General features: G+C 38.4%; 1 protein-coding gene across 4 annotated transcripts in view; it reads right to left on the minus strand.

The window, feature by feature from the left end:
* Window positions 1–18,010, minus strand: part of LOC112573341 (receptor-type tyrosine-protein phosphatase kappa-like) — a 57,908-nt gene that overhangs the window by 4,897 nt on the left and 35,001 nt on the right. For 3 of the 4 annotated variants that reach the window (XM_025253622.1, XM_025253619.1, XM_025253621.1), the window contains exons 6-20: window positions 8,587–8,671; window positions 8,197–8,276; window positions 7,926–7,962; window positions 7,481–7,578; window positions 7,249–7,380; window positions 6,844–6,992; window positions 6,369–6,504; window positions 6,000–6,149; window positions 5,276–5,375; window positions 4,979–5,058; window positions 4,668–4,799; window positions 4,074–4,196; window positions 3,465–3,524; window positions 1,619–1,812; window positions 960–1,095 (exon numbers count right to left, since the gene is read on the minus strand). In XM_025253622.1, the coding sequence (XP_025109407.1) occupies window positions 960–1,095; window positions 1,619–1,812; window positions 3,465–3,524; window positions 4,074–4,196; window positions 4,668–4,799; window positions 4,979–5,058; window positions 5,276–5,375; window positions 6,000–6,149; window positions 6,369–6,504; window positions 6,844–6,992; window positions 7,249–7,380; window positions 7,481–7,578; window positions 7,926–7,962; window positions 8,197–8,276; window positions 8,587–8,671 (1,692 nt within the window). The remainder of the gene's footprint in view (window positions 1–959; window positions 1,096–1,618; window positions 1,813–3,464; window positions 3,525–4,073; window positions 4,197–4,667; window positions 4,800–4,978; window positions 5,059–5,275; window positions 5,376–5,999; window positions 6,150–6,368; window positions 6,505–6,843; window positions 6,993–7,248; window positions 7,381–7,480; window positions 7,579–7,925; window positions 7,963–8,196; window positions 8,277–8,586; window positions 8,672–18,010) is intronic. The other variant, XM_025253623.1, reaches the window with a different exon arrangement.

Here is an 18,010-nt window from a genome sequence, read left to right on the forward strand (position 1 = left end):
CTTGTTGTACAAAGTTGTTGGTTCTACATTCTTTGTACGAGATCTGGAGAAACCACCTTAGACACCTGTTCTCGAATGCCTGGATTTTCCTTTCCACTTCAGCAAGCAGAGTCCACCTGTCAAATCCGTAGAGGCTAGAGCAGGATTGGTATTACCAGGGATTTGTACAGTTTATACTTGGTAGTGAACCATATCTTATGGCTATGCAAGATCCTCTCCAGTCTAGCCACTGCTGCTGTTGCTGTTGTGATCCTGATCCTGGACATCTGGCATGGAACTGCTTACCTCTTTCAACTGGACCCCATTCATATAAACCTCTGCTTTGCTGCTGCCACTGATCAAAATGATCATGCTCTTTTCAGTGCTGGTCTCCATTGCATATGCATTTGAACTATCTGTCAGTCTGTTGGTGAGGTCTTGCAGTTCTTTGTTAAAGTCTGCTAACAGATCTATGTCATTTGCAAAATGTAGATTGGAGATCAGTCTTCCCCCAATGGAAATGGAAGTACGATGGTCGTGGAGAGCTTCGATCCTGAAGTTCCCCAAGAAATATTAAAAAGCACTGGTGATAGGGGACATACTTGATGTATGCCTACTGTGGTTTGAAGTTGTACAGGTCTTTGTAGTACTCAGTCCATTGGTTGAGTATTGGATTGCTTTCTGTGAGGTGACCACTGCTGTCTTCAATGACTGCATGAGGTCTTGTGCTGACCTGTCTTAGTGAGGGTCCTCAGTAGTTGGTAGGCCTTTTTCAAATATCTTACAAACATACACAAATACACCAAGCAACAAACACCGCAAAATTATTCGTTATTATTAATACCACTGCAAATCAGCTTCAAGTAGATTATCTTGCTTCACCTTATTCTATTTTTAAAAAGAGTACTCATTGCAAAATCGTTAAAAAAATTTCAGATTTCCTTCAGACACACAGGAATGACATCAAGCAATCAGCATACCAGACTGGTAACAAGCTGAGGACGGTTATGGCGTACTAGTCTGACAGCATTGAACACATCCACCTCATTGTCAAACTTGACCTGGTCACAGCATATATGCACTGCACAGAAGATCCCACACCTGCTGGCACCATCCCTGCCATTTGCATCAAGTTCAATTTCAGTATCACTGGCACTTTCATTGAATAATCAATAAAAGATCATAGGTCTAAGGACACCATCATAAGCTTAATCTGTCACAGAAATATTTATAACATATTTCATACGGTTATTGGAAAGGAGCCGAGGGAAAAGGCATAGGGTAATTAATGAAGGTGACAAAAATGGTGCACAAGATAACTAAACATGTGCAAACAACAAAAACTCAAGATATTCCCCTCGGTATACATTCAGTATATGCCCTGGTGTATTTTCTCTGTTAAAATAAAGCAAAGCTGTATTTAATCTTATATACTCAAACCCTAAAAGAAAAAATTTTAAGTCGTTGATCTCTTTACAGCTCAAGACATGAGGATATTATCAATGGCGCACATGTGGTTTAATTAAGATCTTTCTTGCCCAAATTCTCTTGATGGGTTATGGCTATCTTCAAATAAGAAGAACCTTAAATAGCATCAGAATTTATCATCACCAAAAATGTAAATGACACAAATTCTCACTTAGAAAGGACACAGATTGGATTCATAGGGTTGGTTTTGTGTTGCCAGTGTTCAGCTCCCTGAATGACAGCCATCAAAGATTTTGAAGGCATTGATATCATGCCCTTCCTTCCTGACTCCTCGCCTGTCACTTGAAACATCTTGACGACCAGGTCATCCTCTCGCAGTTCACAGCCTGGTATGCTAGTCAGCATCTATGGAAATAATTACAAATTCATTGTACATCAAAGTATGTTAACTGCTGATCTAGATGCTCACATTATGGCCTCATATGAAAATCTGTTACCTATAGCTGATAATTTTCCACACTGCTACACTTTAGTTATTTTACAGCAATAAATTATTCTGATAATGAAATGCTTTTTTATCCAAAAGGAGTCTGGCTAAAGGAAACCTCGGTATATACAAACACCAAATCTGAAACTATTTTATCTAGGATGAACAGATCTCTATAAGTATTGGCTATTTGATAGCATTCAATGACAAAAACAAATCTAAGTAGTTACATCCAGTATTCTGTTGGTTTGAATGCATTCAACATTTCTAGCAATATTTAGTAGAGTAGACGACTATTGAAACTCTTGACTAATGAAACTTTTAATTTTCTCAATTGGTGAGGCAGCACATCAGCTCCTCAAAAGCTTTAGATACAATCATTATTAAATAGTATCATATATAAATAATATATAAATATCACATAGCCATTTTAAGAAAAGCACAAGCTATTTCTAGTTAATTAAGGAAGACCATTAAGTAAGGTGTTTCATATTTATTCATGCTGAAACTCAAAATATCTCATTTCTGTTCTGACTGAATTTCAGCTCTACTTAGACATATACCTGTTTTGCTAATACTACAAGACAAAAGCAAACATTGGAGGAAACAGTCATCTAATTAGCACTATATTCAATTAACAATATAACACATTTAACTACCATTACCTGTCTGCACTTTTTCACCATGAGGGATATTTGTACCCATTTTTTAAGAAGCATATAACCATGAGAACCATCTTTTAAGATTAACAGTCGTCATCACAAATCCAAGGAGCTGCTACTAATACACATCCTTTCATGTTACAGCTAACTGGTATGTGTAGACTAATTTTGGAAAGGCAGCATGCTGCAAAGTTTCTTTGTAGAAGAAATGAAACTATTGGCAAAATAGAAGAATGCTGGGTAATACTTCAGGACATTAATCTCTTAATCAGAAAGTCTTAGATTCTTTTAACAACTAGATTAATTGCTCCTTCTCAGCAATGTCTTACTCTTACTGGTACTGAGTATCTGTAAACTCTTGTACAGACTAACAAATGCCGATTGCGTGCAATAAAACATGTATGATGACTGTGTTAATTAGTTCTCCTGAAATAAACCTGTTTAAAAAACAAGAAATATTTTTGAAAATGTAAAAACTGTGACTGAATAATGACACTGGCTGCTAAAATAAAAGTGAGAAGTTAGAATGAATTCAAAATATGAAAAAGATAAAATGTTCTGACAGAAGAATTGTGCATTGAACTGTTTCCTAAGTTTGAGCACATGCAGCCACTTGATTCGGATGTAACGAGAAATAACTCAAAAAATCTGGAAACATACACATATGCGCTAAAATATGACTGCTAAATAATTTCCCATAAAATTAGGTTCTTCCGCGATCAGAAAAACTTGTAACAAAAGGCATATAAGTTGGAAAATGTGATGTAACACATCTGCTGCTGTGAATGGACATGCAGAAACACTTGGTAAATAAACATGCAGGATTTAAAACAGTAACCATGCAGGCATGGTAAAAGGTGTTAAGCAGAAAATGCCATGGAAGCAGCAGTAACAACAGGAAAGTTTACCATAGTATGATGAGCAACTTTGACAAGGGAGTCAGGAACATGATAGTCAAACTTGGGACACTGAAGATGAGAGAGAAGTTGACATAGCAGAAAAGCACCGCTTGAAGAATATACACAGTAAAACAGCTTCAAAATATATCATGCTCCATATTAAAGAAACAGGAGGAAATCAAGGCTAAATGACAAATACTTTCGACATTTTGCAAAGTAGCTGATATTTCTGTAAAGCATAAGCACAGTTCCAAAAATATGAAAATTTCTTTTACGATGACACAAGGTATTTTTGTAAACACAAATTAGCTGCTAAATTATGTTTAGAATTTCTGTCTATATAAACAACTATGTCAGCTCTATCAAAAATGTCACCTGCCACTGGCGTACGACCTCTTAAGTCCTCGACAATCAGCTATACATTTTCCATCTGATTCTTTTAAGCCACAGTTAAACAAGTCAAAACTGTGATTAACAACAAAGTTTAGTTCTTTAAATTGTAGACCATACCACAAAACACTTGACTTAAACAGTGTTAATACAAAGATATACGAAGAATAAAGTGCCATTAAAGTCAAGACTCATATAGATTGCTATTATGTAAGAAATTGGACTTACTTTGTGAATAGCAAAGGCACGGACAATGAGGTTTGGATACTTTCCACAGCCAAGATAGCGGACACTGATTGGACCATATCGAACCTCCAAGTCAAGAGATTTTGGCCAGAATCTAGGATAATTCTTAAAAAATTCAAAGTATGTCATTTTGACTTTTGAGTTTGCAATAAATTATTAAAATCATATTTTTAAGTCCTAGCCTATCTTCTACAACAAAGCTCGTCTCAGAGATCATTACATGGTAGGTTTTGCATGTAAAAATTATTTCTCTTAACATAATTTCCTTGTGTGGGATTGGCGCTGGCATAATTATCATTACCAGCTAATCATGACAATTTCCAAAATTTCTGTTTGTATTTTTGTATTTCTTTTGTATTTATGTTATCTTTTTCTCTGTTTGTCCCTGTGTATTTAAGATCTAAAAGCTATTTCATTACAAAGCAAATAACTTATTAAGATCTGATAAGAAAATAAAGTGAGAATCAATTAAAAAGTCTCATTATTATTACTATTATTTTATCAATTATATTCACCTTTATAGTTTTTAACAACAGAAGTAAAAATAGAATAAAAACATAAATAAGTATAACATACCCTTGAGAATTTTACTTCATTAAGTACAACAAGAGACGTTATCTTGAAGTCAAACAGAAGGCGCCACAAGTCATTGACTGTCTTGCGCTTAGGCCATTGTGTGACAAGAAAGGTGTTCTCTTGGTGATAACCCTGTAATGTAAATAGTGAGTTTAAAGTATAATAGCTGACTGGCTGTTTACCATAGTCAGTCTCATTAAAATGCCAAGTCTGCAATCTCAGGTAATGGACATGACATACATTCAGAAATATTTTAAAGAAAAAATTATCATCTTCATCATCTAGCACCACCACAACTTCCTCAAACTCACATCCACATAAACTGCATTGATGAAATCTGTAGCATTATCTCCTTGCTCAGTGGTCATAAGATATGGCCTGGCTCGCTCAGCTGAAACAAAAGGGAAATATACATTACCATACACCACTAAAACACTGTGCACTACTGCTATCACATTACAAAAGAGAAAAACCTTTTAATTCCACCTAAGACTTCTTAAGTAATTGCATTAAAATCTTATTTACTTTTCTGAAAAAAATGCATAGTGGTTAATGCAAATGTTCTATAATTCTGTAAGGTTCACTCAATAAGCAAGATCAGTACATACGTGGAAGCATCATAATGTCACGACTCTTATTACGATTCTCAACTCTGTGACCACTAGCACAGTCTCCTATGCTCAGAGGGGGAACAATCACCTTCAAAACCTGCAGGAATGATGGTCACACATTCAATCAAGAAACAGAATTTCCGTTGTACGATGGATGTCAAGGACCAATTATTTTCAGTTAGTCTTTCTGACTGTTGCCTATGCCACAGTATTAAGTTATTGTTGCATACATATTCTGGTCAGAAAACAAACACCTAAGACAAATTCTTTAGACTTTTAGCTAAATGATGCTGGTTCACATCAAGAAATAGCTTTCTTCAGTTAACAGTATGACAACATCAGCTCTCAACATGCAGGAAAAAAACCCTTAAGCAGCATTTTACCAAGCTTCTAATATGGACCTTTAAGGACACCTTTTTCTGTTACCCTAACTGTGAAACAGTTCACAAATCTAGTGCCAAACTAATACTAAAGTAAGAAAATTATGAGAACTTATACCTGAATTCTTTAAATCTCAGCATTTTAAAGGAAATAATAAACAAAAACTGTCACAAAGCAGAAAGTAGAAGTTATTTCAACACTTTACTATCCATGCAAAATATTTGGCATTGTTAATCAGATTTTTGAGCATTTACACGAAGTGCAAAAACTATCCTGTAAACTGACGAAATGCTTTTGGACTATGAAATCAAAATTTACGTAACTTAAGAAATTAACCTACCTGGAATTCTTTGTCCAATCGGCAAAGGTGAGAGTCCACTAGAGTGGAATAGTAATTACAATATGCTGCAGGCAGGCCAGATGCTGAATACACAGTGAGGCCACATTGGAGATACATAGTCACTGCTTCATAGATTTGATGATACTGACTCTGTAAAAAAAAAATTGTATTTCTCTGAGAATTTATAAACAAAATTAAAACATTTTCAGCATCAACAATCCAATTATTTTTTCTGCAGTAAGTCTTTGATTTTACTTATAAATACAATAATCACCTTATTAAGACAGAAACATGCTGCACATTCTTACACTGTTCAGGGAATGTAAGCCTAACAGAGAAGAGAAAAAGAACTAAGGAATGACAACTCACGGGGGAGCGAACCATATTTTTGCGAAAACGGCGTAAATGCAGCACAGCACTGTAAACATCCACAACCTCTTCCATCTCTAACTGTTTCAAGCAGTAATCAACAGCAATGAAAACAGCTGTGCGACCACCACCACATCTGTGACACATAATACACGTATCACATATCATTAATCATACTTAATTTTGAAGACTGTTGCAGCTCTGACAACAGTTCCTTTTGAAAGACATGCATAACAACAAAAGTTGCAGTAGACTAAAATTTAAAGTTAAAGCTCTTCCTGAGACAAACATACATCTTAGGTAAAGAAAAGGACCACAACATAAGACATTTGAACACATCTGGCTGTAAATGCATATTTTATGAAAGCTTTATACTACAACTGCTTTCTTCTTCATCACCACCTCTATCATTAGCATCATCATCATCAATATCTGCAGACAAGGAACTACAGTATAGAATCTTCTGTCTGCTGACCGACAATGTACAAGGATAGGCCCAGGTGAGGTTGCAGTGTAACAGTTGACTCGCCGTTGAACCTCCAGCACAAGGCCTGGATCTGGATTTTCTTCATGGAAGCCCACCATTTCATACTGTCTCACTAATCGTTGTTCAAAGCCACCATCCTGAAAAATGAATGTTTATCAATTTATCTCCTCTTTGTAGTATAGCTCTAAGTCTATACAACAATTATACTAATCTGAGTCTGCTGATTTCATACGTCAATATATTTATGACATGACATCCACAGCACTACTAGTCTATGTTAAATGTCCAATCATGTCTTTAAAACTACAGTAATCAGTCTAGTTTATTAAAGACTAATTTGAAGACTAGATTCAGATGTATATTGAAGATTTTTAAAATCTAGGAGTGAATTACCTGTTGTATTCTGAATGTTCGAACAGTTAGCTGAGCCATGAAAACAGTATCTTCATTCCAGATGTGGATGTCTCCGTGGCGAACATACTTGTGACTGCTGTTCATGTCATTCCAATATTTATCGCATTGTTGCTGACAAAGACAGAACCATCAATATGAAAAAAACAACTGTTTCTTGAAAATCCATTCCTTATTTATTGAGTTAAGAATAAATATTCATTGAAACACTTACCACTGCATTTTCAAAGAGACCTGTAGCCATAACAATACACCGCACACCCTCTTGCCAGATCATTTGCCAAAATGCTGCCAGACACCGACTGTTGGGACCTAATTTTGCCAATGCAAAAATTAACATGCAATTTTAGAGAAATCCACATTCTCACACTCGGTATCTGGTATGATATTAGGTATCCATGAGTAAATTTCTATCCCACTTGCTCACTCGCATCTACACCTGCACATGTTTACACCCACATGCACACACACACACAGCCAATGTGGTCAACAGTGAATATTATTAAACATATTGCCAATATACTGCAAATCTACACTGATTTAACATCAACATTTGGCAAGTTAATGAAGGTATAAAGATATAAAAAATCTTTTCCCAAAATAAACTCAATCTTTAAGTAATCACGAATGAAGTACAAAGAAGTTATTGGTCCACTTACCCTGAGTAGCAATGTATTCCTTTAAAAGGCTGTAGCCCTGGACATTGAAAAAATGCAGCTTTAAGTTCTTTTTTCCTTGTTGGAGCAAATTTTAGTATTAAAAGCAGGTCATGGGCAGGGAAAATACAGTTTCTCACATTTTATCTGATCTTCCCATTGGATTTCCCATTAGCTTTGGATTACGTTTGAAGGCTTACAGCTATCCATGACATATCTTATTTGTATTTGTACACAAGATTTATGTGCAAAATAAGCAACTAATGGTACATACATCTATGTAGCTTGCATTGATGTAGTCACTTTGGGATTCAAACTGTGTAGAACAGACAAGTTTCACTCTGCTGTGATCATCTAAAACATGCACAACAGTAGTGTTAGCCAAAATCCAAAGCCACTGACTGTTAAAAATATCCTGATATAACAAAACTAACAGGAAAAAAAGTACTAGTTATCTCTAGAGCTTTCTACTTTCCAAAAGTCAATTAAAGCAAGACAAGTATACAACTTTGTTTGTTGATATTGATGTACTTCAGAGATAAGCTTTGTAAAAAATATTTCCTGGGGTTCAGCTACAAGCATAATTGTTATTTCAAAAACTACAAAATAATGCACAGTAAAAGTCTTCAATAAAAAGATGTTAAAAAAAATATATAAAACATACAGGGTATGACTTCCTGTTTGACATTCAGCAACACATTACGCAAAGCGGCTGATGTTGGGTGGTCTTCTTGATTTCTGCTTATTGCCTGAAATTAATGGGGGAAAAAGCCAATGAAGTAATACTAAGTTCAGTTATTTAAAGAGTTTTGTTGTCAAAGAATCTGATGACTAATGTCACACAGTTGTAACAGCAGAATATACCAAACTTGTACTAGCCTATTTCAGCTTCTGCTTCACTTCCATCCCATTATTGATCTAAATGACACATTAAATAATCAATAGAGTAAAGAGACATTTAACAGTTTAAAGCAACACATCATTCAAGTAATACAGAATATATATATTTTTATAAAAATGAAGACATAATAAAAGACAAAATAAAAAAGTGACATTGTGTGTATGTGCATATATAAGGACAAGGTGCATGTCGACCTCCTTAGCAATGTGTTAACAGCATGCAAGATGTTCAGAGATGATGCCTGGATGAGCTCTAGGTAAACAATACCATGCAGAGTTTTGTTTGGAAGTGCCGTCAATATCTGCTGGTTTTTTGGGTTTTTTTTTTTACATTTTCTTTGTTGCTTGTTTGCATTTTCCTTTCCCCTCTGCCAATTTCGTTCCCTCTTTTGTTCTTATTTTTATACAGCATGCCTGATACGGACTTTGACACCATGAGAATGGCATCAGACTGAAGAATGGTGAGACAACGTGAACAACTGCAAAAGTAAGTGAGAGAGAAGCTGTATGGTGCCTGAGCACAACTCAGGCCTGACCCCTTCTTTCTCTCACAGTCATATGTGTCTTGTTTTGTGTATGTGTGTTTTAGAAGTGGTTTCTCCTTGATTCCCTCTTTCTCCACTCCCACACTTAAGCCTGACCGACTCAATGCATATTTTGATGGATGTATAGTTGGTATGAAATAGTAGCATATATACAATTTTGTCCCAACATTTTGTAGTTTAACATTCTTTAGCTGGGTGGCTAAAGCTGTCTATATATTTCCTATATATCCTGCTGTGGAAAACAGTATGTTATCCGACATTATATTAATTACAAAGCAGTATTTCCTGTTATTTAACATTGTAAACATTAATATTTAAAATATAATACAATTATAACTTTGTAGTGCAAGGAAAGAACAAAGACACTGTTAATGTAATAATAAGTTTTTCGCATTATGTATGGTATTTCCAAAGTGAAAAGCCTCTTCCCTGGAGGTTTGTCGGGGAATCCTGTGGCAACTCAGTTCAGTCTACCTAAAGCAGAGCTGGACATAAAAAAATAAAAGGACGAGCCTATGTGAGTGCACGTGGCTGTGGATGTAGGATTCAGGGACAGCCTGCGGCACTCGTCTTTCTGTCACGCTGCAGAAGGTGCTTATTAGAGCGGGGCAAAAATCAATGGCCACCGCACCTTCCGCTGCATCAACATACTGCTGTGCTCATTGCAGCTGCAATAATAGCAGAACACTTCCACCATGATATCTTGCAGACCCATCTGCACACTTTCACTTTTTTAAATGACACGGAGGAAGCAACTCGAAAGCGAAGCAGGAAGGTCGCGTTCGCCGACAATGCCACAAGAAGATCAGTTAAAACTTGAAAGCAAAACTGTTTTAACAGTCTGGTTCTGGAGTCGTGCTGATATGCTAATGGACTGCTAATGTTGTTTATATTCCCCTTTCCTCCTTTTACAATCTATAATACACGCTTCACAACACCTTCAAAATATTAGAAATCGGAAATTTATGAAGTTAATTAATTGTTAACTTGAAGCTGAATGAGGCAGACAGATATACACTATATGATATTGTAATCTCTGACCTTGAGCCAAATTTCTAGTTCTGAGAACCTTAACACTAGCAGTGAAAAAGATAAAATTTAGGAAACACAATTTTTTTAAAGCGAAGAATACCTAACATTACAAAAGCTCCTCGTCAATAACAGGAAAACGACATTAACTCTAACGCATTTTTTTCGAATGTTTCAATACTGCTTTGTCCAGTGTGAAGAAATTAGTTCTCTGTACTTATTAGTTTACCTACACAGCTGTTTCATTTGCTGTCAAAAAGAACGACAATTTCACGCACACACACACACAAGAGAGTAATGTCAGCCGAACCACCCTCAAGAATGATAGACTGTATTTTCCTGCAGTATTTCAATGCTATATTTCTTTTGCGTGTCTTGTAATCATTGTACACTATAGCTCGGAGAAGTACCCTCTGCACGGAAATGGTATCTAGACGCTCTGCAATGCTAATGCCACTGGTCTTTGCCCTGCCTGCTGATCTCCTTCCAAAAGTGTCGCGGCGACATCACGTGACGTCAACGCCGTTACTCCAGGGTGTGGCCACCATTTTCGTTTCGCAGTGTTTAAAAGCATTGCATTCGGATTAATTCCTTTTTTTTTTTTTCTTTCACCTTTTTGCGTAGAAACACTGCGGGCTTCAGAAAAACAAACAACCGGTAACGCCTACTCATCCCCCGCTGATAAACTGACGAGTGATCTCACCAGCTGCCAGACCAAGGTTCCCAGCCTGCAGACATGATGATGAAACAGACCAAGGTTCCCAGCCTGCATGAATGATGATGAAAAAGAAGCTGCCAATAAATCACACGCGTTCGTCTTCGGCCCTGTTAAAGGAATTTTGTGATTGAGGCCACTTCAATCACAGCTGTCTATCGGTGAGTTCACCACTGGTACCGCTGAGTGTAAAACTATCCTGACAGTGCATCGTCTTAAGCAAGCCAACAGCCATTCTTCAAATAATTTTACGATTACAAACGCAGGCTTTGCAGTAACTGCTCCTGGGGGTGGGGGGGAGCTAAATCTGAGTTCTCCACGATCTGCAGTTGACACATGGCCTGCGGTTGGCAAGCATATCATCAAATATGTGTAACCATACACACTGATCTGTGAAAATGGGTCCAGACATCTTGATGCTCACTTTAGGGATTATTGGTACGCCATTTTATGCGTCGTATAAAATTTTAGAACAAGCCATTATCGGCAGAAACATTATCCCTGAAACATTACACGATGGCAGAAAAAAATACACAGTATAGTTGTTAAAGGACTAGTAAGGTGCATTTTTTCTCAAGATTGGGTAAAGCTAGGTGCTAGATACTATTTCCCCAAATTCAGGTGAATACACTAGTTCCATCCTTGAGATACGCAAACATCGCCGTGCACAGAAAAAAGTTAAAATCGGGAGGTCATGTTTGCACACAGCCACCTAATGAAAATATAGTCCCAGCTCTTCATAAACCTATTCATGTACAAACCTGGCGTCTGTGTTGCTAGCCTCTTGCGCGTTTATCTAGAGAACAAAACGGGTGCGTTCACTTATTGAAAAATAATATTATCCTGCAATGAACTCTACCCAATCATTAGGAAAATAATTATGCACTCCATTAATCCTTTAAAAGCAGACGCTCTAAACTACTGCGCAGTTTTCCAGCCAAGGTCTAGGCCCTCGGCAGAATCGCGTTTCAATATTCCTGCTGGCTACAGCATCTCGGCAAACAAGGGAGTTCTTGAGTTGAACTCTTTGTCAGCAGCGGAGACAGAAGATACTGATATAAATGTATTTAAACATCGGACGGCAGAGCTCAGCGTGGTCGGAGTAACTCGAGATGAAGCAATCTCCTGTCTGAGTCTGAAACTTGAGCTCCGCTGTTGCTTCGGACCAAGGCGAGGAGAAGGGGAAAAACTGCAGAGAGATTACAAGGCTTGGCTTTGGCAGAGAAGGCATGGCAATGCCATGCATAGAGAACAGCTAAGGCATGCATAGCAATCTTGGGCGAGGATCAATAACGCGAAAAGCTTTGGAGAACATCACCACCTAGACGACACCATTCGCCAGCTTCTGCAAAGACTAGCAGGAGAGTCAAGCCACGTGGAACCCCTTCTGTCCACTTGTTTCCCACCTATTGCGATGTGTCTGCAGAACTAACACAGGAAAATAAAAATCAAATATCTGAAGGTGCTTAAAAATCTTGTTATGAGAAACTTTGATGAACTGAAACCAAGCACCAACATGACCTTTACATCGCGCACGTAATATCGACTCCCTCCTCGATCGTGCAGTTATTTTGAAACAACATGCTTATTTTAAAATTTCAGGGGAAAACAATTATATAAGAAAAATTCTGCAAAGTGTCTTTATCTGTAAACGTGAAAAAAACCCTGATAGAATCAAGTCCTACGGGTCCACATGTCCTGGGGTCACAGTTATGAAAATAAGGAAAGTCGTTGCTTCATTGCAACATGGGAAAATTAAAGGCAAGCGTTTGTTCCCGTAGTTAGAAAGAAAACTTTGTGAAGAAGTGACAACTATTACCTGGGGGGTAAAGTCACATAAAACAAATATCCACAGGATCCTAATATCGCTTCGTGAACACGAGCGGGGCACACACACACATGCTAGCAGATATAACCACGCACGCGAACGCAAGCACATCACTGTTTTCTTTTAACATAAAAGATGTTAGCAAATGTACATTCAAATAATATATCAGGATCACTTCGTTTCTCAAACGACAGCTTTCCTGTTACAAATGGAGATGAATTTCTCCGTGGTGCCCGTTGCCGTACGGGACGGTATCGTAAAGCGGTGTTGCTGGCATCGCGCTGTCTCTCTGGACCAAGAGGAATTTTGCTTTAACTCTAGCCACGCCCACACCAGTGATAACCTCATTCAACAAAGAATCAGTCCATCCAAATTGTATGAAAGAGAAAAACATTTAAAGCAACATAAAGCTCTCTGTGATGAGCTAACAAAAACTCCAGTCCTTTTACTGGAGGTAAGACTGCGACGATTTATTTGTTTTAACTTTCATCAGTGTGAGCAGTTTGGGATGAGTTAAAGGTTCTTAAAAAAGGAAGTGGCAGATGGATTTACTCTTAAAAATGGTCTCTGATGAGTGATGTCAGAAGATGGATCAAGAACCGAGAGAAAACCCACTCACCCTCGCACGTTGGCAAGAGATCGACCGCACATGATTAAATAGTCAGTTCCTGCTTTAACATTGACAAAACAAATTTTTTTTTTACTTGGTTGCTATAATCACGGAACTGCATATGAATTATGATCAAAACGAAAAAGTGGCCAACCAATTATAAGCTTGAGCGTGCATCCACTTCGTTTGACCCTCCCTAAAACACCCCGTGGTGTTTTTCGTGTGGGAGCCTCATCATGGGGGAAAACAATTCTCCTGTGTGTCATTAGGCGTGGCGACACCTCAGAAGGCTGGATCATGTGGCCTTGGCTGCGATACTGAAGTTGCTAGACTTGTGTACTATGATCACAAGGCATGCGATGCTCGTAAAAATAAAAAAAGAACATAAACAGGAAACAGGCATTAAAACTCAAATAATTCAGACGTGCGTTCTTTTATCGACTTTATCGGAAGGAAGAGAGGGAGAGGCGGGGTGTGTATTTGCACTTTTGAACTCTGAACACAGCCAAGAGCGAGTGCAGCATGGGAATGCAACATGGTCTCTACGAAGCATCACAACCTACAGACACACGCTCACACATGCACACGAAGAGAGAGAGACGCGAATTACGCAGAAGAAATATTTCTAGGGAAAAGAAAGTTCTACTCTGGTGAACTATTTGAGACTTAAAGACTTTTGCGTAGGCAAACCGATTGTCTATCAAAGCCTTGCATCGAGCTGTAGCGAGAAGAGCGGACTGTACTGTGTGTGCACCTCTGCTCGTGCTTCTTTCGTCCAGCTTACGAAGCATCAGCAGCTCTGACGTCTGCCGCATTGTCTCTCAAATGGATCGTTACATTCCTCCGTGAACCCGGAGAGGTAAGAAGCCATCCAACCAGAGAAATAAATACATCAAATACATACAAAATATATAAGTACACAGCAGCTTAGGTTCAATCCGAGGAAAAGATATAAAGCACCGGTCTGATACAATCTTTGTAACCTTTGTCGTGTCCTCAAGTGTAAAAGCACTGTCGCCATTTATCCCATAGTTCTTAATAAAATCTTCACAAAACTGCCTCGTACTGTTGTTTCAGAGGAGTTCAAATTGTATGAAGAAAGAAATAAACACTGAATCAACTTGAATTGACTGCATCTCAGTAAAAACAATCTACCACACAGAGCTCCATAAATAGTTTAGCTTTTGTAAAGAAGCCGCAGGAATATTGATAAATCACATGCAGGTAAAAGTGTCATCAATCAAGCGCGGCAAGGACAGTGTTGTCCTTTTAACAGAGACAGATAATAGGCAAGACAATCTTTTTTTTAAAAGTCCATTCTTCTAAAGACGTTATCATTGTATCGTAGTGACAAAAACCGGTGTCTCGATGTTAAAAAGCTGTAGTGTGATCCATCTTGAAATATCTCATTCATCACTCTCTAAACCCAACTATCAAAAAGATCAGGAAATATATGCGACGTGCATTTACATTCACTGAACGAAAACGGGCCAATTCGTTATTTATTGTTTTCTTGCTCTGTTTCTTTCTTAATGCGGCTTAAATTTCACATGATAACAGACACTAAATCCTCCTCCTCCTCCTCTCCTCCTCCTCCTCATCATCATCATCATCATCATCATCATCATCATCATCATCATCATCATCATCATCATCAGTCCCTGAGTTCTGACTGGCCAAGGAGACAGCTGAAGATCTTCGTATCCCCATTTCCCAATCTCCAAACACCATACACAACTCTCGCCATCTCTCGACTCTGTACCTTTCACTCAAATCTCCAGTCCACCTTTCGATGTTGCTTGCCACATCTCTTTTTTCTGCCTTTTTCTGTCTAAACCCTCTGCCACGAATGAACGCAGGCAATTTATTTGCTCACACAAATAGCTTGCAGTCCCTGGCGAGGGACAGCTAATGCTCTCACTGTTCCAGGGTTGGAGAACCCGACGCTGCGCATTTTGCAACAACGCCTTTCCCTGGAATCAGCGCAATTAGTCCCTTGCAGAATCAGCGGAAGAATCCGTCTTTAAAGTATACGGTTTCCGAAAGAAAACAACGTTCTTTGCAACTTTAAAAAAACACTAGCTTCCGACCTGAACTATATAAACAAGAACCTACAATTTGAAGTGAGAATCCCTAAGTGCGAAAACAAATTAATCGATGTAAGGGAATCGTACATCATGAATGTGCTGAAGACAGCTGAGTTCTTACCACACAGCAGGACAGAAGAAAAATGCAACGAGTAAATATTATTGTTCTTTTTCATTAAAAAAAACAAAAACAGTAACAGTAGCCAAGTGTATAGCATGACCAAAGAGTTGGATGAAGTGAGGACACAGCGCACTTAAACGGAAGTCAAAGATGCGAATTATAATTCCATTGATGTAGTTTATTTTCTTATTCTATGAGACAGAATAACTTCTGTCTCCAATATAATATTTTTGCTGTTTGTTATAACACTGTAAAAAAAAAAAAAAACAAAAACAAAACAGAAGTTGATAACCGTACGAACAAAGAAAAACGTTTACAACATGTCCCGAGGTCATTTATAAAAAATTGGATCAAACGATGCGAAGACCATTTCAAACACGACACCATTAGTGCAATATTGTAATGGCCACGTGAGTAGAGGATTTATAGGCGTAGTGGCTGCGCGCCTGGCTGTCTGATGATGTGGCGATCATGGAGCTGCTGTCTTCACGTTTCGATCCCTTGGGGTGATGTGACGGGTCAACCTCATTCCAAGCGGCAGGTTCTCGCGAGCATAGAGTCGAAATGGCCCATGGACAGCCACGTGCATGCACCTTAACTTCTCTCTTCAACTTCTACAAAGTCTGCTTTCTACTGGGACTGAAGCCCTGTCCTGTTTGCACGAGCTACTTTACAAATTTAAAAAATGTGAATCATCAAGAATTTGGACGACTAACAAGGCTCTCCTCCTTCCCTATTATGTCAAGAGCAAAGAAAAGCAACGGAAGATTAAAATAACTGTCCACATCAATGAAGAATCTCCTCCGACGCATATGCATAGGCATAGCGAAAACGTACGAATACGAACAGACACACTTACATTTAGACATAAATACATACGTGCACACACACACACACTTACATGCAAGAACACGTGTGCGTCTAAACAAGGAGACCAAATTCTGAGACAGTAAAGAGAAAAAAAAAGAGACAAAACTGTTTAAAAAAAATTGGGAAGAAAGAAAAAAAAAGGAGAAAGTAAAAAAGATTAGCTTTCACTTTCCTTTTTGGTCTCTTGTTTACAACCAGTTCTTTCTTCCTTTTTTTTTTTCTTCCCATTTTTTAAAGTGCAACAAAGGACTTTTGCGGTGCACCTATACGTAATTTATCGACTTGGGTGATCCAATCTTCGGCTCCAACGACAACAGAGTAATGCCGAAAACCTGGAGCGTTGATGAGAAAAGAAGTGTACTCTCATGTGTACAGAAATGGATTAAAGGTCAGCCAAGCGAGTTACTCTAAATCGTTTTGTTTTCTCTTGAACGCCGAGTCCACAGCCTCGCGTCTATGCAGCCGGATGGGAACTGTAAGGCACTTGTACAGCGACTACTTGGTAGCAAACCTGGCAGAATTACTGAGTCCCAATTCTCTTCATCCTGGACATTGCTTTTGGCGCTGTTGCAATTCTGATGCAGACGTCTGGCGTGCAGCTGCCATGTTTGGAAAGGGTGATTCCAAAGTACTTGAAGCTGCTCACGTCCTCGAGCTGTACTGCATGCATGGGATCTCTGCTTTGTTGTTGCCGTTGGTGTTAACTGTGACTTTATTCTTGTCAGTACTAGTCTGTACTGCAGTTATGTTGTTTGTTAATCTCTATGTGAGGTCTTGCAGTTCGCTGTTGCTGCCTGCCATCAACTCAATGTCTGCAAACGACAGGCTGCATAGGAACTTCGCTCTGGAAGGGGAAATATGCGGGTCATCAATGGTCTGTCGCATTATGTTCCCACAGAAAAATGTTGAACAATACAGCCAACGTGGCGGACACCCACTTTTGTCTAAAAGAAGTGTTCCAGTCCTACAGTTATTGAATTACTGCGTAGTGTTTCGACAACCTCAATGAAGTCCTTTCGATGTTGAATTTTCTCATGACATACCATAGCCGCCCTCTCCTCTACTCCGCCCTGTCAGACTATCCACCAAATTTGTCTTCTACAAAATCAATGCATAAGACATTTTCATTCCTAGTTTTTCGCGCTCGGAAAGAGTGAAATTTCGTATATTATTAAAAGACTGTCAGCATAAGGTCAACCATTATGGCCGCCATCAATCATGCATGGGAATTCTGCAGCACGCGTTGTCACCAGTAACACCTCAAGTCCCGACACTAAAAAAAATAAGCTCATCCAATGAACTATGAACCAAGAAGAACACACGTGGCCTTAGCTTTCGCATCTTCTCTGCTCAGGCCAGGGAAATACGCTACTGGACATCTAT

This window comes from Pomacea canaliculata, linkage group LG10, assembly GCF_003073045.1.
Source record: "Pomacea canaliculata isolate SZHN2017 linkage group LG10, ASM307304v1, whole genome shotgun sequence".
Lineage (NCBI taxonomy): Eukaryota > Metazoa > Mollusca > Gastropoda > Architaenioglossa > Ampullariidae > Pomacea > Pomacea canaliculata.